The 24,704-nt window shown below is 45.1% G+C and overlaps 1 protein-coding gene across 2 annotated transcripts in view; it reads right to left on the reverse strand.

Moving 5' to 3' along the window:
• The window catches only part of LOC121535539 (ephrin type-A receptor 3-like), a 163,319-nt gene that overhangs the window by 38,489 nt on the left and 100,126 nt on the right, over positions 1-24,704 (reverse strand). For both annotated transcript variants that reach the window (XM_041842712.2, XM_041842711.2), the window contains exons 8-10: positions 22,171-22,283; positions 21,347-21,509; positions 16,569-16,677 (exon numbers count right to left, since the gene is read on the reverse strand). In XM_041842712.2, the coding sequence (XP_041698646.2) occupies positions 16,569-16,677; positions 21,347-21,509; positions 22,171-22,283 (385 nt within the window). The remainder of the gene's footprint in view (positions 1-16,568; positions 16,678-21,346; positions 21,510-22,170; positions 22,284-24,704) is intronic.

A 24,704-nucleotide genomic window follows, 5' to 3' on the forward strand; every position in this document is an offset into this window, starting at 1 on the left:
TGCGAAACATATGTTTACTTTGCCAAAGCAAGTGAAATAGACAGGACATAAACCAGGGAAATAAACAATAAAAAATGGACAGGAAACATTACACTCACCATTTTTTAAAGGAATATAGACATTGTAACAATGTGCAAATAGTTGAAGTATAAAAGGGAAAATAAATAAACTGTATTTACAATGGTGTTTGTGGTCACAAATCTTTCTCTCTCTCTCTCTCTCTCTCTCTCTCTCTCTCTCTCTCTCTCTCTCTCTCTCTCTCTCTCTCTCTCTCTCTCTCTCTCTCTCTCTCTCTCTCTCTCTCTCTCTCTCTCTCTCTCTCTCTCTCTCTCTCTCTCTCTCTCTCTCTCTCTCTCTCTCTCTCTCTCTCTCTCTCTCTCTCTCTCTCTCTCTCTCTCTCTCTGTATCCCTGTCTTCGTTGGCCCTGTCTTCAGATCTCTGTGTAGTGAGTGGATGGCTGGAAGCGAATAGAGGTTTCGCTGACAGGCTGGATATGACACGGCGGGGGTCCTACACTGCATACTAACTAACAACCATTCAGATGAAGGAGGGAGAGGTAGGGAGAAAGAGAGAGAAAGAGAGAGAGATAACAAAATAGAAAATAGCACAAGAAAGGCAGGGAGCGTGAGAGAGAGAGAGAGAGAGAGAGAGAGGGGTGAGCGGGCCACAGTAGCTGCAGGGCTATCTACTACAGGATTTTGACTGTAGCTTTAATGGCTGACTCAGGTTCTCTTGTCTGTGTGATCGACACACTGGGAAAATCACGCTCGCTACAGGAGAGAGAAGCGCTTGGAAAGACCGTCTTTAGGAAGGCTGCCAAGAGAAGAGAAGAGAAGAGAAGAGAAGAGAAGAGAAGAGAAGAGAAGAGAAGAGAAGAGAAGAGAAGAGAAGAGAAGAGAAGAGAAGAGAAGAGAAGAGAAGAGAAGAGAAGAGAAGAGAAGAGAAGAGAAGAGAAGAGAAGAGAAGAGAGAGGGAGTGATCAAACGACAAAAGCTTTGGCTCTGAAAGAAAAGGAAAGAAAAGGCTGGATCTATAGAGCTTTAAAGAGGAGAGAGAGTGATGTGTGTAAATATGGAAATATCTTTCAAACTAAGAGCAAAGAACACACACACAGATCAGTCAACTGTCCAATACAGTGCCTTGCAAAAGTGTTCAGACCCCTTGGATTTCTTCAAATTGTATCGTTACAAAGTGGGATTAAAATGTTTTTAATTATCCTTTTTTTTGTCAGCAATCTACACAAAATACTCTGTAATGTCAGGGGACGAAAAATTCATTTAGAAACAAAAGATTAATAAAAAATGTATAACTAAAATATAGTCGTAGCATAAGTATTCAGCTCCCTGAGTCAATACATGTTAGAAACACCTTTGGCATCAATTACAGCTGTGAGTCTTCTCGGAAATGTCTATAAGAGCTTTGCACACCTGGATTGTGCAATATTCTTCAAGCTCTGTCAAAATGTTGGTGATCATGATTAGATAGCTATTTTTAAGTCTTGCCATAGATTTTCAAGCAGATTTATGTCAAAACTGTAACTTGGCCACTCAGGAACATTTACTGTCTTCTTGGTAAGCAACTCCAGTGTTGATTTTGCCTTGTGTTGTAGGCCTCTGTAGCTCAATTGGTAGAGCATGGCGCTTGTAATGCCAGGGTAGTGGGTTCGATCCCTGGGACCACCCATACGTAAAATGTATGCGCACATGACTGTAAGTCGCTTTGGATAAAAGCGTCTGCTAAATGGCATATTATTATGTTATTGTCCTGCTGAAAGGTGAATTCCTCTCCCAGTCTCTGGTGTAAAGCAATGCTTAGCGCTGGTGCTTAGCACCATCCCATGTCTTTTTATCCGGAAAGACTCCCCAGTATTTGCCAATGTCAAGCATACCCATACCATGAGGCAGCCACCACCATGCTTGAAAATAAGGAGGCAGTTACTCAGTGATGTGTTGTGTTGGACTTGCCCCCAAAATAAGTGTTTGTATTTAGGTCAAAAAGTGTATTCCTTTGCTGTGTTTTTTTGTTCTCTGCAGTATTACTTTAGTGCCTTGTTGCATACAACATGCATGCTTTGGAATATGTCTATTCTGTATATTTGTATTCTTCTTTTCACTCTGTCATTTAGGTCATTATTGTGGAGTCACTACAATGTTGTTGATCCATCCTCAGTTTTCTCCCTTTACAGCCATTTAACTTTTTTAAATCACCAATGGATTCATGGTAACATCCCTGAGCAGTTTCATTCCTGTCCTGCAGTTCAGTTCAGAAGGACGACTGCATCTTTGATGTATCTGGGTGGTTTAATACATAATTCACAGCATAATTATTAACTTGACCATGTTTAAAGAGATATTCAATGTCTGATTTCTTATTGTTACCCATCATTGCCCTTCTTTATGAGGCTTTCAAAAAGCTCCCTGGTCTTTGTAGTTGAATCTGTGCATGAAATGCAATACTTGACTGAGGAACCTTACAAATGTGGTATGTATGCAAGACAGAGGAAGGTTTAGTCATGAAAAAATGTAAACCCCTATTATTTCACACAGAGTGAGTCCATGTAACTTATTATGTGATTTGTTAAGCCACATTTAAATCCTAAACTAATTTATGCTTGTCTAAACAAAGGGGCTGAATACTTATGCAACCCATTTTTGATTGATATAAAAATGACATTACATTAGTATTTTGTGTTGATTGTGAAGAAATTCAATGGGTCTGAACACTTTTGCAAGGAACTGTATATACAGTTGAAGTCGGACGTTTACATACACTTAGGTTGGAGTCATTAAAACCTGTTTTTCAACCACTCCACAAATTTCTTGTTAACAAACTATAGTTTTGGCAAGTCGGTTAGGACATCTACTTTGTGCATGACACAAGTAATTTTTCCAACAATTGTTTACAGACAGATTATTTCACTTATAATTTACTGTATCACAATTCCAGTGGGTCAGAAGATAACATACACTAAGTTGACTGTGCCTTTAAACAGCTTGGAAAATTCCAGAAAATGATGTCATGGCTTTAGAAGCTTCTGATAGGCTAATTGACATCATTTGAGTCAATTGGAGGTGTACCTGTGGATGTATTTCAAGGCCTACCTTCAAACTATGTGCCTCTTTGCTTGACATCATGGGAAAATTAAAAGAAATCAGCCAAGACCTCAGAAAAAAAATGGTTGACCTCCTAGTACACTTTATGTTTGTGTGTATGTGTGTGTGTGTGTGTGTTGTACTTAACTGTGTGTTCTTCTTAACCAACAAGCTGTATGTCTATAATGTTCAATCAGCCCATTCAGATGAGCCTGTCCTGCTGTTGTTCCAGTGTAAACTCCAGTCTGACCTGTGTCTCTGTTAGCAGGTGTGTGAAGCAGACAGCCAGGCAGACAGACAGACAGACATGCAGACAGACAGGCAGTCAGGCAGACAGGCAGACAGACAGACAGACAGACAGACAGGCAGGCAGGCAGACAGGCAGACAGGCAGGCAGACAGGCAGGCAGACATGCAGGCAGACAGGCAGACAGGCAGACAGGCAGACAGGTAGACAGGCAGGCAGGCAGACAGACAGACATATAGACAGATAGGCAGACAGGCAGACATGCAGACAGTCAGACAGGCAGACAGACAGACAGGAGGCAGGCAGGCAGACAGACAGACAGGCAGACAGGCAGACAGACATACAGACATACAGACAGACAGACAGACAGACGGACAGGCGGACAGGCAGGCAGGCAGGCAGGCAGACAGACAGACAGATAGGTAGACAGGCAGACAGACAGACAGACAGACAGGCAGACAGACAGACAGACAGACAGACAGACAGACAGACAGACAGACAGACAGACAGACAGGCAGACAGGCAGACTGGTAGACAGGCAGACATGTGTGGGTCTGTGTTTGTTCTTATCATAGTCTCTCTCCACAGGAGATGTATGGTGAGCTGTGACCTGGTGGTCCAGACTGTACTCACTACACTAATCTCCCCTGTGACACACAGACACAGCGCCTATCTCCCTGGGACTCTGCCTATTGCCTTCTATTGCCTCAAGTAATCCATCTGACAGACAGACACACATAAAGGTACGGACGCACACACCCACACACACACACACACACACACACACACACACACACACACACATATGCAAGTGAACACACACACCTCGGTGATCATTAGTATGGATGAGAGAGTGTGTCGAGAGGAGATCAGACAATCTCTAATCACATCGCCTGTGTGACATACTGCTAATAGGAGTCTATCGCTCTCTCTATACTCTTGTCTCTCGCTCTCTCCATCTTTCTCCATCCCCCCTTCTTTCGCTCTCCCTCCCACTCGTAATCAGTGGGAGTGGGTCTTCAGATTAATGGGAATGTTAATCAGAGACTAACACAAACACACACAGAGAGAGAAATAGAGAGAGAGAGAGACAGAGAGAGAGACACACACACAGACACACACACACAAACACACACACACAGAGAGAGAGAGACACACACACACACACAAACACACATCAGAAAGACACACAAACAGGCACATACACTCACTTATACACACACACACACACACACGTACATACACGTACAGTCCTGGTCAAACGTTTTGAGAATGACACAAGTATTGGTCTTCACAAAGTTCACTGCTTCAGTGTTATGATATATTTTTGTCAGATGTTACTATGGTATACTGAAGTATAATTACAAGCATTCCATAAGTGTCAAAGGCTTTTATTGACAATTACATTAAGTTTATGCTAAGAGTCAATATTTGCAGTGTTGATCCTTCTTTTTCAAGACCTCTGCAATCCGCCCTGGCATGCTGTCAATTAACTTCTGGGCCACATCCTGACTGATGGCAGCCCATTCTTGCATAATCAATGCTTGGAGTTTGTCAGAATTTGTGGGTTTTTGTTTGTCCACCCGCCTCTTGAGGATCGACCACAAGTTCTCCATGGGATTAAGGTCCACCCGCCTCTTGAGGATCGACCACAAGTTCTCCATGGGATTAAGGTCTACCCGCCTCTTGAGGATCGACCACAAGTTCTCAATGGGATTAAGGTCTGGGGAGTTTCCAGGCCATGGACCCAAAATTACGATGTTTTGTTCCCCGAGCCACTTAGTTATCACTTTTGCCTTATGGCAAGGTGCTCCATCATGCTGGAAAAGGCATTGGTCGTCACCAAACTGTTCTTGGATGGTTGGGAGAAGTTGCTCTCGGAGGATGTGTTGGTACCATTCTTTATTCATGGCTGTGTTCTTAAGCAAAATTGTGAGTGAGCCCACTCCCTTGGCTGAGAAGCAACCCCACACATGAATGGTCTCAGGATGCTTTACTGTTGGCATGACACAGGACTGATGGTAGCGCTCACCTTGTCATCTCCGGACAAGGTGTTTTCCAGATGCCCCAAATAATCGGAAAGGGGATTCATCTGAGAAAAGGACTTTAGCCCAGTCCTCAGCAGTCCAATCCCTGTACCTTTTGCAGAATATCAGTCTGTCCCTGATGTATTTCCTGGAGAGAAGTGGCTTCTTTGCTGCCCTTCTTGACACCAGGCCATCCTCCAAAAGTCTTCGCCTCACTGTGAGTGCAGATGCACTCGCACCTGCCTGCTGCCATTCCTGAGCAAGCTCTGCACTGGTGGTGCCCCGATCCCACAGCTGAATCAACTTTAGGAGACGGTCCTGGCGCTTGCTGGACTTTCTTGGGTGCCCTGATGCCTTCTTAACAACAATTGAACCTCTCTCCTTGAAGTTATTGATGAATCGTTGATTTAGGTGCAATCTTACTAGCAGCAATATCCTTGCCTGTGAAGCCCTTTTTGTGCAAAGCAATGATGACGGCACGTGTTTCCTTGCAGGTAACCATGGTTAACAGAGGAAGAACAATGATTTCAAGCACCACCCTCCTTTTAAAGCTTCTAGTCTGTTATTCTAACTCAATCAGCATGACAGAGTGATCTCCAGCCTTGTCCTCATCAATACTCTCACCTGTGTTAACGAGAGTATCACTGACATGATGGCAGCTGGTCCTTTTGTGGCAGGGCTGAAATGCAGTGGAAATGTTTTTGGGGGATACCTCTTCATGACATTCTGGAGTATATGCAAATTGCCATCATCAAAACTGAGGCAACAGACTTTGTGAAAATTTGTATTTGTGTCATTCTCAAAACTTTTGACCACGACTGTACACACATAAACACACACAGAGACAGCCACCACAGACCTGCTGTATCTCATCATCACTCAAAATAACAGCTATCCCATTTAATATCAAGCTATTGGATTAAATGTAATTAAGGTGAATTAGAAACATTCATTAAAATTCAATCTCACAATTTAATGCCCAAACTAAGCTTCAAAACACAATCTGATAAACATTGTATTTCTACTCTATAATATTTAATCAATTAAACTGCAATTTACAATCACAACCCTGGGTTTTTCTATATTTCTTAATTCCATTCTTTTAATTTTAGATGTGTGTGTATTGTTGTGTATTATTAGATATTACTGCACTGTTGGAGCTAGGAACACAAGCATTTCGCTACACCCGCAATAACATCTGCTAAATATGTGTATGCGACCAATAAAATTAGATTTGATATGATTTAAGAGAGACACAGTCATTCTAATGCCCAAGACAAAGGAAGTGAGAGAGACAGAAAACAGAGTGAGAACACACTTGAGCCTTCTCTCACCCCTTCTCTCTCCCCCTCACTCCTTCCTTCTGCCTCCCTCCTTCCTTCTCACTCCCCCTCTCCTTCCTTCTCTTTCCCTCCTTCTATCTCTCTCCCTCTCCCTCCTTCCATCTCTCTCCCCCTCTCCTTCCTTCTCTTTCCATCCTTTCTTTTCTCTCTCCCCTCCCTCCTTCCTTCTCCCTACCTCCATTAACACTCCCGTCTCCCACATTAATATATCTCCCTCCTTCTTTCTCTCTCTCTCCCTCTCCTTCCTTCTCTTTTTACTCCTTCCATCTCTCTCTCTCCCTCCTTCCTTCTCTCTCCCCCTCCATCCTTGCTTCTCCCTACTTCCTTCATTAACTCTCACGTCTCCCTCCTTAATATCTCTCCCCCTCCCTCCTTCTCTTTCCCTCCTTCCATCTCTCTCTCCCTCTCCCCTCTCACGCCTTCCTTCTCTCTCCCCCTCCCTCCCTCCTTCCTTCTCCCTCCCTCATTCATTAACTCTCTCGTTTCCCTCCTTAATATCTCCCCCTCCTTCCTTCTATCTTCCCTCCCTTTTTCCTTCCTTCCTTCCTTCTCTCTCCCCCTCTTTCCTTCCATCTCCCTCCTTCCTTCTATCTCCCCCTTTTCCTTCTCTCTCTCCCTCTCCTTCCTTCTCTTTTCCTCCTTCCTTCTATCAACCCCATCCTTGCTTCTCCCTACCTCCTTCATTAACTCTCCCGTCTCCCACATTCATATCTCTCCCTCTCTTCCTCCATTCTCTCCCTCCCTCCCTCCCTCCCTCCCTCCCTCCTCCCTTTTTCCTCCCTCCCTCCTTCCTTCCTTCCTTACTTCCTTCTCTCTCCCCTCTCCCTTTTTCCATATTCTCTCCCCTCCTTCCTTCGCTCTCCCTCTCCCTCCCTCTATCCCTCACCCCATCTGGCGTCCAGCCAAAAGCTCTCCTGACCGCTTTAGAAAAATATTTACTCCACCAGAGGTAATTATTAGGAAGGGGGAATTATTAAAAATAGAGTTATGGTATATAAATCTGTCTGTGTTTCATTAAAACGTGTTTTGAAACATTTAATTCAATACTAATTCATTAGACTAAGTGGAGTCCCAGACAAGACGAGGGGGGAGAGGAGAGGAGAGGAGAGGAGAGGAGAAGAGAGGAGAGGAGAGGAGAGAGAGGAGGAGAGGAGAGGAGAGGAGAGGAGAGAAGAGGGGGAGTAAGAGCAAAGAGGAGAAGAGAGAGGCAAAGGGAAGTGTGTTTTCATGTCTGTAGTTTCAAGTTTCCTTTTCTACTTCCTATACGGTCTTTCTCTCATCTCTCGTCTCTCATCTCTCGTCTCTCTCTCGTCTCTCTCTCTCGTCTCTCTCTCTCGTCTCTCTCTCTCGTCTCTCTCTCGTCTCTCTCTCTCTCTCTCGTCTCTCTCTCGTCTCTCTCTCGTCTCTCTCTCTCATCTCTCTCGTCTCTCTCTCTCGTCTCTCTCTTTCTCTCATCTCTCTCGTCTCTCTCTCTCGTCTCTCTCTTTCTCTCATTCTCTCTCTCTCTCTCGTCTCTCTCTCGTCTCTCTCTCTCTCTCGTCTCTCTCTCTCTCCTCTCTCTCTCGTCTCTCTCTCGTCTCTCTCTCGTCTCTCTCTCTAGTCTCTCTCTCTCTCTCTCTCTCTCTCTCTCTCTCTCTCTCTCTCTCTCTCTCTCTCCGCCTCTCTCTCTCTCTCATCTCTCTCTCTCTCTCTCTCTCTCTCTCTCTCTCTCTCTCTCTCTCTCTCTCGTCTCTCTCTCGTCTCTCTCTTTCTCTCATCTCTCTCTCGTCTCTCTCTCGTCTCTCTCTCTCGTCTCTCACTCTCTCTATCTCGCCTCTCTCTCTCGTCTCTCTCTCGTCTCTCTCTCTCTCGTCTCTCTCTCTCTCGCATCTCACTCTCTCTCTCTCGTCTCTCTCTCGTCTCTCTCTCTCGTCTCTCTCTCTCTATCTAGCCTCTCTCTCTCTCTCTCGTCTCTCTCTCGTCTCTCTCTCGTCTCTCTCTCGTCTCTCTCTCTCTCTCTCGTCTCTCTCTCGTATCTCTCTCTTGTCTCTCTCTCTCTCTCTCTCTCTCTCTCTCTCTCTCTCTCTCTCTCTCTCTCTCGCTCTCGTCTCTCTCTCGTCTCTCTCTTTCTCTCGTCTCTCTCTCGTCTCTCTCTCGTCTCTCTCTCTCTATCTCGCCTCTCTCTCTCGTCTCTCTCTCGTCTCTCTCTCTCGTATCTCTCTCTCTCTCGCCTCTCTCTCTCTCTCTCGTCTCTCTCTCGTCTCTCTCTCGTCTCTCTCTCTCTCTATCTCGCCTCTCTCTCTCTCTCTCTCACTCTCTCTCGTCTCTCTCTCTCTCTCGCCTCTCTCTCTCTCTCTCTCGTCTCTCTCTCGTCTCTCTCTCGTCTCTCTCTCTCTCTTCTCGTCTCTCTCGTCTCTCTCTCTCGTCTCTCCCTCGTGTCTCTCTCTGGTGTCGCTCTCGTGTCTCTCTCTCGTGTCTCTCTCTCGTGTCTCTCACTCCTCTCTCTCTCTCGTCTCTCTCGTCTCTCGTCTCTCTCTCGTCTCTCTCTCTCTCTATCTCGCCTCTCTCTCTCGTCTCTCTCTCGTCTCTCTCTCTCGTCTCTCTCTCTCTCGCCTCTCTCTCGCTCTCGTCTCTCTCTCGCCTCTCTCTCTCTCGCCTCTCTCTCTCTCTCTCTCTCTCTCTCTCTCGTCTCTCTCTCGTCTCTCTCTCTCTCTCTCTCTCTCTCTCTCTCTCTCTCTCTCTCTCTCTCTCTCGTCTCTCTCTCGTCTCTCTCTCTCGCTCTCTCTCGTCTCTCTCTCTCGTCTCTCTCTCTCGTCTCTTTCGCCTCTCTCTTCTCTCTCTTGTCTCTCTCTCGTCTCTCTCTCGTCTCTCTCTCGTCTCTCTCTCTCGTCTCTCTCTCGTCTCTCTCTCTCGTCTCTCTCTGTTTCTCTCTCTCCTTATATATTTTTTGTTTTTAATATCACCTGCACAAGTACAGTGAGAAATGCCTTTCTTGCAAGCAATGCATTAATCAATATCAATGTAGCAATAAAAATAACATAAAGATAGAACAAAAATAAATAAGAAGAACACAAGAAAGTAAGAAGCTGTAGGGTCAGTTCCAATACCATATTTACAATGTGCAGGGATACTGGAGTGACAGAGGTAGATATGTATAGGGGTAAGGTGACTAGGCATCAGGATATATGATAAACAGAGTAGCAGCAGCGTAAACGTTGATTGTATGTGAGTGTCTGGGCATGTGTGTAGAGTCAGTATAAATGTGTTTGCATGTTATTTGTGTGTTGGAGTGCCAGTGTGCGTGAATTTATAGAGACCTGTGAGTGTGGATAGAGATACAAAATAAAATACAAGGGTAAACTCTGATAGTCTGTGTAGCCATTTTGTTAGCTATTTAGCAGTCTTATGGCTTGGGGGTAGAAGCTGTTCAGGAGCCTGTTAGTGTCAGACTTCATGCACTGGTACCTCTTGCTGTGCGGAAGCAGAGAGAACAGTCTATGGTTTGGGTGGTTGGAGTCTTTAACGGTTTTCTGGTCCTTCCTTTCACAGCACCTCATATAGAGGTCCTGGATGGCAGGGAGCTTGGCCTCAGTGATGTATTGGGCTGTCTGCACCACCCTCTGTAGCGCCATGCGATTGAGGGCGGTGCTATTGCCATACCAAGCCTTCTTCACGACTGTGCGCGTATGAGTGTACCATTTTATGTCCTTAGCGATTTGGACACAGATGAACTTGAAGCTCCCGACCCACTCCACTGCAGTCCTGTCGATGTGGATGGGGGCGTGCTCGCCCCCCTGTTTCCTGTAGTCCACGATCAGCTCCTTGGTCTTACTGATGTTGAGGGAGAGGTTGTTGTCCCGGCACCACCCTGCCAGGTCACTGACCTCCTCCCTGTAGGCTGTCTCATCGTCGCCGGTGTTCAGGCCGTCGTGTTGTCAGCAAACTTGATTATAGTGTTGGAGTCGTGCGTGGCCATGCAGTCATGGATGAACAGGGAGTACAGGAGGGGACTAAGCACACACCCCTGTGGGGCTCCTGTGTTGAGGGTCAGTGTTGCAGAGGAGATGTTGCCTTCCCTCACCACGTGGGGTAGGCCCGTCAGGAAGTCCAGGATCCAGTTGCAAAGGGAGATTTTCAGTCCCAGGGTCCCAAGCTTGGTGACGAGCTTGGAGGGGACAATGTTGTTGAACGCTGAGCTGTAGTCAATGAAGAGCATTCTCACATAGGTGTTCTAAGTGACAGTGTGTTCAGACCTGTGTGCGTTTTCCTTTCTCTTCTTGTTGCTACCTTTCTGTCATTAACTTTGAAGAATAACCTAAGGCCTTGTAACAGATGCTGATGTCTTAAAAGAGCCTCCTCAACAAACACACACACACACACGCACAAACACACCAGATGCTATTGTGTAGAGAATGCCTGCCTTGACAGAGACACCTCACATCCTCTATTAGACAGACTAAAAAGTGTTCCTCCCGAATATATCCATTACAAAGACATCTCACTCTCCTCCACCCTTTCACTCTATCCATCCTTTCTAGAGAGAGAGAGAGAGAGAGAGAGAGAGAGAGAGAGAGAGAGAGAGAGAGCGAGAGAGAGAGAGAGAGAGAGAGAGAGAGAGAGAGGAGAGAGAGAGACTGAATAGGGCTTGAGATCTTAATTTACCTGTCACCTCCAGACATAGACTAAGACTTCCTGTTCCCCTTCTGGCAGGTGAGTCATTCAGGGTGTCCTTGTCCAATCAGGTTAGTGCATACTGAATAGCTGGCTAGAGGAGGTTAGATTGATAAGCTTGACTGGTTGATTTGAGTTAACATACAAATCCTTTCATCCTAAAACACCTTGAGAAGTATCTCTCATGGTTCCTGCAGTGGATATACCTTCTCTGAGACATTATACAGTCTAAAAACCACAAGACTTTTAAACAGATGGCCTAGCCCCTGATACAACTTCTCACCACTCTTTGACAACTTCTTCATAAAAAACACAAACAAACAAAAATCAAAGTCGACTGGGATCTGGCATCCGACCAAAGCCTGGGGTGTCGTTTGGCGAGCTCCTCACAACTCCTTAAGGGAGAGAGGCATGTCGGCAAGAGACAATCATAAGTAGAGAAAGGGTAGGCACCACACACACACACCAACACACGCACACCAACTCTCTCACACACACACACACACAATACAGACACATACGAATAGAGTAGAGAACTGACGACTTGTAACAACTTCTCTAACAACTTCTGAGAGAACAAAAAAACACAAATGGGGGAACGGTTTGACGAGCGTACACCATCTGCTGATTCCATCACATGCCATTCGCTCGCATTGTTCTCACCTGCCAGCCTGCCAACTAGCCTGCGGCAAAGCCCTTGCAGTAAAAAATGCTACACACACACACAGCATACACACACAGCAATAACTACACACACTCTCGGCATAACTGTGGTGCTGTGTCTGAGGGGGGTGTTTTTCATGTTTTCCCCCTGCAGGAACAATGGACAGACGCCACTTTATTTAACGGGAACAGAAAAGAACATAACACACCACAAATCACCGTTTTTACGAGCCATATTACTACGGTATCACCCGCTCCCCTGCCAACACAGACCGAGGGGGAGTAGGACTTATGGCGTGTGTGCATGCGCGTGTGTGTAAGTTAGTGTGTGTGTGTGTGTGTGTGTGTGTGTGTGTGTGTGTACATTAGTGTCTCTCTCTCTCTCTCTGTCTCTCTCTGTCTCTCTCCATGTTTCTCTCTCTCTCCCTCCCTCTCTGTCTCTGATGCTAGGATGAATCAGTGTTGCTCCGTTTTGCTGTAATGAAAGCTGTTGAGCAGTGAGAAATAGAGAACACAGGGAGGATGAGAAGAGAACACAGGGAGGATGAGAAGAGAACACAGGGAGGATGAGAAGAGAACACAGGGAGGATGAGAAGAGAACACAGGGAGGATGAGAAGAGAACACAGGGAGGATGAGAAGAGAACACGGAGGATGAGAAGAGAACACGAGAGAGAGAGAGAGAGAGAGAGAGAGAGAGAGAGAGAGAGAGAGAGAGAGAGAGAGAGAGAGAGAGAGAGAGAGAGAAATACGTTATGATTGGTTATCACTCCTGATTTCTGATTCTGTCTGATTCTTCAAAAACCTGCCTGCCAGTATGCAATACACCACCCATATTGCACCTTCCAGTGCCATTTCCCTCCCTCCCTCCTTCCTTCCTTCCTTCCTTCCTTCCTCCTTCCTTCACTCAATGTTTTTTGCCCTCTCTCACAAGAAAAAATAATATTATCCCCAATGCTTCCCATATACTCTCTCAGCTTCTTTCTCACTCTATTTCTCTCTTCTCCCTGTTCTCTCCCTGCTGTATTCTGTCCATCTCTATTCCTCCTGTCCCTTCTTGTCTCTCAAGTGCTGTCTTTGATCTCATGCAAACTGCAGTCACACACACACACACAATCCTGTTTCCAAGTTCTCTATTAGAAAGCACTAATCAACCCCCAGCCATCCCTCCTTCCCCCTATCCTAGCCATGGCAGAATGAAAGGAAGGAAAGAGGGAGAGGAGAGAGAAGAGGGTCACGGCTAGAAGGGATGAAGCTACTGTCAAAGTTATGTCAAAAGTTGGACGTTCCAGTCGCGTCAGGGAGAATTTGAGCTAACCCTTTCCTAAATTGAAAGGGAAACTTCACCGCTAGACACTATTTGGGGTGTTTTTCCAGTCCCCCTACATAACTATGAGGGTGTTTCAGCTGTATTTTTGAATTTTTGCGCTGGGAGATGACGTCATTGGTTGATTGAGTCTGCTGTTTGATTAAAACATAATTGGAGTCATGTTTAATTGGAGTCATAATTGGAGGCCTTTGTGTTTCGCCGATTGCACGATCACACGAGCAGCGAGTAGATATGGTTGTCCTTGTTCAATAGAGCCATTGGACTATCTGCCAGGACATTGCAGGATATCTAGGTTGACTCATTTTCCCTGGCTACAGCTTGACGGGAGCCCTACTTTCTTGTTCCTACCCTCTTAGGCAGGCTTTTCAAAATGGGGGCGGTACTAGTTTACAGGTTCATGGAAGCTATGTTACCGTACACTGTCTATCCGAGATAATTAATTAGTTACAATGGCTGCTTCTGATGATGACTCATTTCAAGAAGAGCTGGACGACGAAACATTTTGTGATGTTTTTTTTTTACATAGGAACATACAGCCCTATTTATTTGAATACACTGAAGAGCAGTTGAGACAGTGAGAAAAATAATTGTGAGACTAGCAAGCAGCGGCAGCAGCCTAGACCAGCTGGGCTGGACCAGGACTCAGGAGGGCAAATGACAAACTAATAAGTTGTTTTGCTGTCGGTAGCTAGCTAGCAATATAAGCTATCTTTTTACAAAAGGCAGTGTTGTTCAGTACAGTACAATTTGGTGATCGATTTGGCCATAACAAGGCTCACTAGTACTATTACAAGGCAAGCTAGCCAAGTTTAGCTAGCTAGTTAGCTGTGTATTTGCTATACCTAAAATTTACTATAGTCTAACGTTATAGCTAGCAAGTTAACTAGCCTAGCTATCCTCAATGTCTCTCATTAGTAGCAAAACTGGAGAAATGTTTTGATGATGATGGCGGAGAGTAAAGGAATGACTTTGGCTTTATGACTCATATTAGTCTTGAAGTAACTATACCTGTGTGATGTAGCTAGCTAGCTAGCTAGCTAGCAAACGTGTGTCTGTAACATGTCTCATTCTACACCATGCTGCTACAGTAGGAATACAGACAGTACACAATGATTGCCCATGAATGTGTAATAGCGTTTTCGTCTTTCTCTCACACACAATACCGCTTGGATACAAAGAAGTTGATGACTCTCAAGAGGAGATGTGATATGTCCCATAACAACAATCTCCCATTGTATCAAAGTGACTCCAAACACCTCAATGCACCACCCAAACACACCATATGCAGGTATTACCTTTGTAGAACTGTAGTATTTATTATGAGCGTTAGTAGCATATTTTTTCTTCTTCTACAGTATATATGTCATACATTGCCATAACTGTTACTGCATACTGCTGTGTAAACTCAGCTCAGTCTCCAGAGCAAATAAACTCTCTCTTGAATACCATCCATGTCTACTTATTTGCATTATTGACAGACTAATCTACTGTTTACTTGCCAACATATTAGCGTTTAAATTATACACAAACTCCCTGCATCATTTGTTTTAGCAGTAATACATTTCATGAATATCACAATTAATTAATCCAGAAGTTGAAGTCAACACTTTATTGGTATCTGATGCAGCTAGAATCATTTAGTAAAAAATATGATATAATACACCATCATATACAGTACCAGTCAAAAGTTTGGACACAGTGAGACGCTGTCACGTTCGTTGTGTAAAGGATCGGACCAAGGTGCAGCGTGGTATGCGTACATAGTCATTTATTTTAATAAACACAGACAAAATAACAAAATCCAACATAACGTGAAGTTCACGAGGCTAAACATCAAACAAGCCAAACAGAAAAAAGATCCCACAACTAAGGTAGGCAACATGGCTGCCTAAGTATGATCCCCAATCAGAGACAACGACCGACAGCTGCCTCTGATTGGGAACCACACCTGGCCAACATAGAAATATATAAATTAGATTTCACACCCTGACCAACCCAACTAGAGATCTCAATGTCAGGGCGTGACAGATGCAGAAACTCTCATTTTTGCTTGTAGTGAGGAAATTCAAAATGTTTATGACAAATATGATATGTTAATAACATATGAATGGACATTTATAGTGAAATAGAGCAACGGTGAAATGTCCCTTTAACCTAATTCTCCTAACCTGCTACGTCAGTTCTCCTAACCTGCTTCGTCAATTCTCCTAACCTGCTACGTGAGTTCTCCTAACCTGCTACGTGAGTTCTCCTAACCTGCTATGAAAAGTCACTTTCTGACATTAACTGCATCCCATCTAGTCAAAACCAGAAAAGAGGGCTGGAGGGAGAGGTAATTGATGGCAGTATATCGACCCCCCTGTAAAACCTAGTTAACGCCTCGCCTGCCTTCCAGCCTGTTAAACCTGATTAGCTGTATGTGTGTGTCTGTGTGTACTTCTAGTAAACCAGGATTAACACCCTGCCTGTCGGCCATCTAGCCTTTCATTCCCTATTCTTCTTCAACCTTTCAACCTTTACGTATGTGACTGTGTTTTATGTGTGTATTTGCATGTTAGTGCAGGTTCAAGTGCATGTGTGTGGGTGTGTGTTTAGGACAGTCTCCACTAATTAGATTCCACCTGGTCAATATTTAATAGAGCACTCAGCCTGATAGGCAATCACCCTCAATCAATACTAATGTTTTTACAGACCTCAGAACTGTGTATGTGTGTGTGTACTGTATGTGTGTGTGTGTGTGTGTGTGTGTGTGTGTCCAGGGGAAGAATAGCTATTTAATCTAGTCAGTGTGTATATAGGATAAGCATTCATTTACAGATATTATAAATCACTGGCCTGTCATCTCTCTCTCCTCTCCTCCCTCTCTCCTCTTCTCTCCTCCTTCTCTCCTCTCCTCCTTTGGTACTGGAGAGCTGGAGCCTAATTCGGACTGTCTGCACTGCATCCAAGAAGAGTTCTCTCCTTTCCCCCTCTCCTCTCCTCCTCCTCCTCCCATCTCATCTCTTCTCTCTGGTTCTCTTCTTTAATTTGACTCACTAATCTAGCCTGCATATAACACCACTGGGTTTACAGATTACCTTGGCTGAACGTTAGCTAATGTTGCCTTAAGGTTACAATCAAACATTGTATATAATATGATGGGAGCAAAGTAAATGTCAGTGAGTGTGTGTGCACGTTCATGTGTGTGGTTGTGTGTGTGTGTGTGTGTAGCTCCCTTACCTGCCACTGACGACAAAGCAGGCCACCAGGAAGATGAGCAGTACGATGCCTCCAGCGATGGACACAGCCAGGATAGTAGACTGGTTAGGGTCTCCTATGGCCAACATGTCTGAGACAGGGAATCACAGGGAAGAGAAAGGGTTAACACAGTGTGAGAAGGTGTGTCTGTGTGTGTCTGTGTGTGTCCAAGGTAGTTCAAGTTGTGCCAAATCAAATCAAATCAAATGTTATTTGCCACATGCTTCGTAAACAACAGGTGTGGACTAACAGTGAAATGTTTACGGAACCTTCCCAACAACGCAGAGAGAGAAAGAACATAGATAAATAATAGAAGAGTAAAACATGTAATAATAAAAGTAATAATAGATACACAAAGGGTAACTATAACTTGGCTATATACACAGGGTACCAGTACTGAGTCGATGTGCAGGGGTGCGAGGTAATTGAGGTAGAAATGTACTGTACATAACTAGGAATAAAGTGACAGATAGTAAACAGCAGCAGCAGCAGTGTATGTGATGATTCAAAAATGATAGTGCAAAAAGGGGTCAATGCAGATAGTCCGGGTAGATATTTGATGAACTATTTAACTAACTATTTAGCAGTCTTATGGCTGTTCAGGGTTCTGTTGGTTCCAGACTTGTTGCAGCGGTACCGCTTGCCATGCAGTAGCAGAGAAAACGGTCTATTACTTGGGTGGCTGGAGTCTTTGACCATTTTTTACAAAGACTCCAGCGTGTGTGTGTGTGTGTTTGTGTGTGTGTGTGTATGTGTGTGTGTGTGTGTGTGTGTGTGTGTGTGTGTGTGTGTGTGTGTGTGTGTGTGTGTAAGAGAGTGAGAGAGAATGAGAGAAAGAGATTGAAAGAGAAAGAGAATGTACTCAGCAAGCTCTTTGATGATAAAAAGCTTTTTCCATTTCAATATTCCTCAAAGACAGCCGACTGTAAACACATTCCAATTCTCCTGCGCTTTCCAAATGGATATGTTAACATTGTACATAACAAGCCTGCTTTAAAAGTTTCTGTGAAACCACATTGATTTTTACACTGCAGTAATCGGGCCATTACTCAAAACAAATACCTCATTTATCAAGTTTAGCCAAGCACGAGCAGACATGTGCATGCATTTGTGTGTGTGTGTGTGTGTATGTGTTTCTGTGTGTGTGTGTATGTGTGTATGTGTGTGCATGGGCAGCCAGCCCTTTCAGGCAAATGAATGTCTCCAGGCAGCAATACATGGCCATTGGTCTCCTATTCCATTCCGTTGCATCACACACACACAAAGAAGAAAAGACACACACACACACACACACACAGGGTTGATTTTTTAAAGACTTCAGTTCACCACAGAGACAATAACATTGATCACACTTCATAGAATTGATATGACTAATATTCAATCAGCTCAATCTTTGGTTTTAATTTCAATAGTCATGAACTTGAACTGAACGATTGATCAGATTCATAAAATTAAAATGATTGATCATATTGATCCATTTGATTTATATGATCGATATTCAGTCGAGTTGAATATAGGGCTGGCACAATAATCATAAAATCTTGTAACCAACAATTATGGACAATAATCGTGAAGTAAAACAATGATTTGTCTTACATTTATTTTAGGAGTTTGGGGGGGGTTCAACTTTATTTTCAAGTAAAATAATTTTGTCCAATAGCAGTTTTTTATTTTTACATTAAGAGGGTAAAGTTGGTAATTATTTTACGCTCAGAACGAGACGGTCGAGAGAAAAAGCTTACTTTCCAAAAGCGTTTGTTTTTGAGACGAGGATGTCACCAAACCTGTGTTGCATTCATTAGGTATAGTATGTTATCAGCCTGATCACTAGAAATACACTTCGATTTCAGACATTTGAAAAGGTCCTGAGAATGTCCATATATGCCTTCCTTGGCACTCACAATTGATTGCCCAGCACTGGGAGTCAACTCGTGATGCTTGGAGCCGAAGCGTGCTGCTCAGACCACTGCCCCACCCCAGTTCACAATGCTCTAGCAAGCCATGAGAATACTTGATGGTAATAGCGAGTCGTTTTCTATTTATTATTTTGTTTTAAGCCTTCCCCAAACCATAGCCCTAACCTTAACCACTCAGAATTAAAACTGTTAAACTTTGAGATATTTCTCTTTTAACCCTGTCACCATGCGGAATTAACCCTGTAACCACGCGGAATTAACCCTGTAACCACGCGGCTTTAATGCGTCATAAATAGACGTTCATTGTAAATACATTGCATTTCAAAGGAAAACTATGAGATCTTGTTGCGGTCATAGAAACAACTTTAAAAAGTTCAACAAAAATGTGCATGACAATTAATTGTTACCCAGAATTCCATCATTGTCACAGCCCAAGTTGAATTAGAGACAATCTCATGAGCTGGATTTTCATGTCCTTCCAATATGAGAATGAAAGATAGGAGAAAAAGGAAGGAATGAGCAGTGCTGGGAGATATACAGTGGGGGAAAAAAATATTTTGTCAGCCACCAATTGTGCAAGTTCTCCCACTTAAAAAGATGAGAGAGGCCTGTAATTTTCATCATAGGTACACGTCAACTATGACAGACGATTTTTTTCCCAGAAAATCACATTGTAGGATTTTTTATGAATTTATTTGCAAATTATGGTGGAAAATAAGTATTTGATCAATAACAAAAGTTTCTCAATACTTTGTTATATACCCTTTGTTGGCAATGACACAGGTCAAACGTTTTCTGTAAGTCTTCACAAGGTTTTCACACACTGTTGCTGGTATTTTGGCCCATTCCTCCATGCAGATCTCCTCTAGAGCAGTGATGTTTTGGGGCTGTCGCTGGGCAACACGGACTTTCAACTCCCTCCAAAGATTTTCTATGGGGTTGAGATCTGGAGACTGGCTAGGCCACTCCAGGACCTTAAAATGCTTCTTACGAAGCCACTCCTTTGTTGCCCGGGCAGTGTGTTTGGGATCATTGTCATGCTGAAAGACCCAGCCACGTTTCATCTTCAATGCATCTTCCTGGTCCCTTTGCAGAAAAACAGCCCCAAAGCATGATGTTTCCACCCCCATGCTTCACAGTAGGTATGGTGTTCTTTGGATGCAACTCAGCATTCTTTGTCCTCCAAACACGACAAGTTTAGTTTTTACCAAAAAGTTCTATTTTGGTTTCATCTGACCATATGACATTCTCCCAATCCTCTTCTGGATCATCCAAATGCACTCTAGCAAACTTCAGACGGGCCTGGACATGTACTGGCTTAAGCAGGGGGACACGTCTGGCACTGCAGGATTTGAGTCCCTGGCGGCGTAGTGTGTTACTGATGGTAGGCTTTGTTACTTTGGTCCCAGCTCTCTGCAGGTCATTCACTAGGTCCCCCGTGTGGTTCTGGGATTTTTGCTCACCGTTCTTGTGATCATTTTGACCCCACGGGGTGAGATCTTGCGTGAAGCCCCAGATCGAGGGAGATTATCAGTGGTCTTGTATGTCTTCCATTTCCTAATAATTGCTCCCACAGTTGATTTCTTCAAACCAAGCTGCGTACCTATTGCAGATTCAGTCTTCCCAGCCTGGTGCAGGTCTACAATTTTGTTTCTGGTGTCCTTTGACAGCTCTTTGGTCTTGGCCATAGTGGAGTTTGGAGTGTGACTGATTGAGGTTGTGGACAGGTGTCTTTTATACTGATAACAAGTTCAAACAGGTGCCATTAATACAGGTAACGAGTGGAGGACAAAGGAGCCTCTTAAAGAAGAAGTTACAGGTCTGTGAGAGCCAGAAATCTTGCTTGTTTGTAGGTGACCAAATACTTATTTTCCACCATAATTTGCAAATAAATTCATTAAAAATCCTACAATGTGATTTTCTGGATTTTTTTCTCTTTCAATTTGTCTGTCATAGTTGACGTTTACCTATGATGAAAATTACAGGCCTCTCTCATCTTTTTTAAGTGGGAGAACTTGCACAATTGGTGGCTGACTAAATACTTTTTTTCCCCACTGTATCGTCTTTTAAGGTATACCGGTATGGCTCCACATACCGGTATGGATATTTACAATACCGTCTATAAAGGTATTTTGATATACTGCTAAATAAATGAAAGGTTATATCAATTGGACTACTTTATTGTCAGCTTTGTCCTAGTTTGGTTGAGTAGAAAACAATCAGAATGGAGAAAGCCCATTCAAAACATCCTACAGTCATGCACTACTCATAAGACATATTTGGAAACGTTTATCATTCAGAAACATAAAATAAGAAAAATATTGTGATAAAATATTTTTTCCCATATCGCCCAGCCCTAGGACTGACCTGATGGAAGTGAAGAGGAGAGATGGGCAGAGGTAAAAGAGGAGAGGAGAGATGGGCAGATGTAAAAGAGGAGAGGAGAGATAGACAGAGGTAAAAGAGGAGAGGAGAGATGGGCAGAGGTAAAAGAGGAGAGGAGAGATGGGCAGAGGTAAAAGAGGAGAGGAGAGATAGACAGAGGTAAAAGAGGAGAGGAGAGATGGGCAGAGGTAAAAGAGGAGAGGAGAGATAGGCATAGGTAAAAGAGGAGAGGAGAGATGGGCAGAGGTAAAAGAGGAGAGGAGAGATGGGCAGAGGTAAAAGAGGAGAGGAGAGATGGGCAGAGGTAAAAGAGGAGAGGAGAGATGGGCAGAGGTAAAAGAGGAGAGGAGAGATAGGCAGAGGTAAAAGAGGAGAGGAGAGATGGGCAGAGGTAAAAGAGGAGAGGAGAGATAGAACATAAAAAGAGAGAGAGAGGAAGAGAAAGAGACAGATCTTTACCTTCGTTGCTGGTCTCCAGTTCTATCTCTCCTCCGTAGTTGCCGTATCCCCCGTTGGTTCTAGCTCGGACACGGAACACATAGGTAGTGCCAGGCTTTAGACCGTCTACAGTCATCACATTGGACCTGGTCTTTAGGACCGTGTAGTTCTGCTCTCTCTGGTTCTAATGGGAGAGAGAGAGAGAGAGAGAGAGAGAGAGAGAGAGAGAGAGAGAGAGAGAGAGAGAGAGAGAGAGAGAGAGAGAGAGAGAGAGAGAGAGAGAGAGAGAGAGAGAGAGAGAGAGAGAGAGAGAGAGATGGAGAGAGAGAGATACATGAGAGAGAGAAATGTTAAGTGTGTGTGTGTCAGTGAGCAGCCTCCTTGCAGTACCTCTGATACCTTCTCTAATGAGAGGAGCTCCACTACACTGATTAACACTATTACTCTGGAATATTATCACTGATCCCAGCCAATAACGCACACACACACACACACACACACACACACACACACACACACACACACTTCCCATTCCTCTCTTCTCTCGTTCTCTTCATTCACTTTCCTGTTTGATTTAGCTTGCCTGGTGCACTGGGTAGACATACACTTCCCTTTCAGAGCCATTCAATTGGTCCTAGGGTGCAAAGTCTGCCTACTCGATGTGCAGAGTGAGCTAAATCAAGTGCACGCCTGTGCTTATTGGATCCATTCAACACTGGCTAGAGAGTTCACACTGGGATTTTCAGGTCTGAGTCAGACATTAAGTAGGAAGAGAAGAGAGGGAAGAGAGGAGAAGAGAACAGAAGAAAAGGAGAGTGAAATGGAGGTGTGTGTGTGTGACTTACCTTCTCAAAATAAATTACTTCATACTCCACTATGGCTCCATTGGAACTGTCAGGGCCCTGCCACGCCAGAGTGATGCTGTCTTTACTCCTCCTCTCCTTCAGGACCACACTCACTACAGAGAGAGAGAGAGAGAGAGAGAGAGAGAGACAGGTTAACCACACTCACTACAGAGAGAGAGAGAGAGAGAGAGAGACAGGTTAACCACACTCACTACAGAGAGAGAGAAACAGGTTAACCACACTCACTACAGAGAGAGAGAAACAGGTTAACCACACTCACTACAGAGAGAGAAACAGGTTAACCACACTCACTACAAAGAGAGACAGAAAGATTAACCACACAAACTACAGCGAGAGAGATTCAGGTTAACCACACTCACTACAGAGAGAGAGAGAGAGAGAGAGAGAGAGAGAGAGAGAGAGAGAGAGAGAGAGAGAGAGAGAGAGAGAGAGAGAGAGAGAGAGAGAGAGAGAGAGAGAGAGAGAGAGAGAGAGAGAGAGAGATTCAGGTTAACCACACTCACTACAGAGAGAGAGAGACAGACACAGAGAGAGAAGCAGACAGAGAGAGAGAGAGAGATTCAGGTTAACCACACTCACTACAGAGAGAGAGAGAGAGAGTGAGAGAGATTCAGGTTAACCACACTACAGAGAGAGAGAGAGAGAGACAGAGACAGAGAGAGAGAGAGAGAGAGAGAGAGAGAGAGAGAGAGAGAGAGAGAGAGAGAGAGAGAGAGAGAGAGAGAGAGAGAGAGAGATACAGGTTAACCACACTCACTTCAGCGGGAGAGAGATAGATGGAGGAAGAGGGAGAGTGGAATTCAGGGGCAGAGAAAGGAAGAGAGACTACTGGGAGGAAAGCAGAGAGACAGCGGGGGAGGAAAGAGAAAGAAAGATTCGGGGAGAAAGAGAGAGACAGCAGGGGAGGAAGAGAGAGAGTGAGGGAAGAGAGAGAAAGCAGGGGAGGAAGAGAGAGAGTGAGGAAGAGAGATTTATAGATTGATTACCACTGTGCTGTAATGACAGTTCTCTGCAGTATGTAGAAGTCAGTTAATGAAAGAACACAGAGGGGGTCACATACTGTATGTGCACATGTGTGTATGTAATGACTTTGTGTGTCTGTGTCTGTATCTGTGCATGTGTGTGCCTGTGTGTGTGTGTGTGTGTGTGTGCTGTGGGAGTGTCAGCCAATGAGTGTCTCTGAGGGGTTTTGTGATGCACATCGCTATCTCTTCACTTTCACCCCCTCATCACAGAGTGCTCGGTGGGCACAGGTAGGAGTGTGTGTGACATGTTGAGAGGAGCGGGGTGTGTGACATCAGGGGAGACATGTGGGACTGTTAACGAGGTTAATGTCCTCTCCTCCTCTCATCGCCCCTCTCCTCCTCTCTCACTCCTCTCCTCCTCTCCTCCTCCTCTCATCGCCACTCTCCTCCTCTCCTCCTCTCCTCCTCTCATCGCCACTCTCCTCCTCTCCTCCTCTCTCACTCCTCTCCTCCTCTCCTCCTCCTCTCATCGCCACTCTCCTCCTCTCCTCCTCTCTCACTCCTCTCCTCCTCTCCTCCTCCTCTCATTGCCACTCTCCTCCTCTCCTCCTCCTCTCATCGCCACTCTCCTCCTCTCCTCCTCTCCTCCTCCTCTCATTGCCACTCTCCTCCTCTCCTCCTCCTCTCATCGCCACTCTCCTCCTCTCCTCCTCTACTCCTCCTCTCATCGCCACTCTCCTCCTCTCCTCCTCCTCTCATCGCCACTCTCTCCTCTCCTCCTCCTCTCATCGCCACTCTCCTCCTCTCCTCCTCTCCCACTCCTCTCCTCCTCTCCTCCTCCTCTCATCGCCACTCTCCTCCTCTCCTCCTCTCTCACTCCTCTCCTCCTCTCCTCCTCCTCTCATCGCCACTCTCCTCCTCTCCTCCTCCTCTCATCGCCACTCTCCTCCTCTCCTCCTCTCTCACTCCTCTCCTCCTCTCCTCCTCCTCTCATCGCCACTCTCCTCCTCTCCTCCTCTCTCACTCCTCTCCTCCTCTCCTCCTCCTCCTCCGCCACTCTCCTCCTCTCCTCCTCTCTCACTCCTCCTCCTCTCCTCCTTCCTCTCATTGCCACTCTCCTCCTCTCCTCCTCCTCTCATCGCCACTCTCCTCCTCTCCTCCTCTCCTCCTCCTCTCATTGCCACTCTCCTCCTCTCCTCCTCCTCTCATCGCCACTCTCCTCCTCTCCTCCTCTACTCCTCCTCTCATCGCCACTCTCCTCCTCTCCTCCTCCTCTCATCGCCACTCTCCTCCTCTCCTCCTCCTCTCATCGCCACTCTCCTCCTCTCCTCCTCTCCCACTCCTCTCCTCCTCTCCTCCTCCTCTCATCGCCACTCTCCTCCTCTCCTCCTCTCTCACTCCTCTCCTCCTCTCCTCCTCCTCTCATCGCCACTCTCCTCCTCTCCTCCTCCTCTCATCGCCACTCTCCTCCTCTCCTCCTCTCTCACTCCTCTCCTCCTCTCCTCCTCCTCTCATCGCCACTCTCCTCCTCTCCTCCTCTACTCCTCC

This window comes from Coregonus clupeaformis, chromosome 21, assembly GCF_020615455.1.
Source record: "Coregonus clupeaformis isolate EN_2021a chromosome 21, ASM2061545v1, whole genome shotgun sequence".
Classification (NCBI taxonomy): domain Eukaryota; kingdom Metazoa; phylum Chordata; class Actinopteri; order Salmoniformes; family Salmonidae; genus Coregonus; species Coregonus clupeaformis.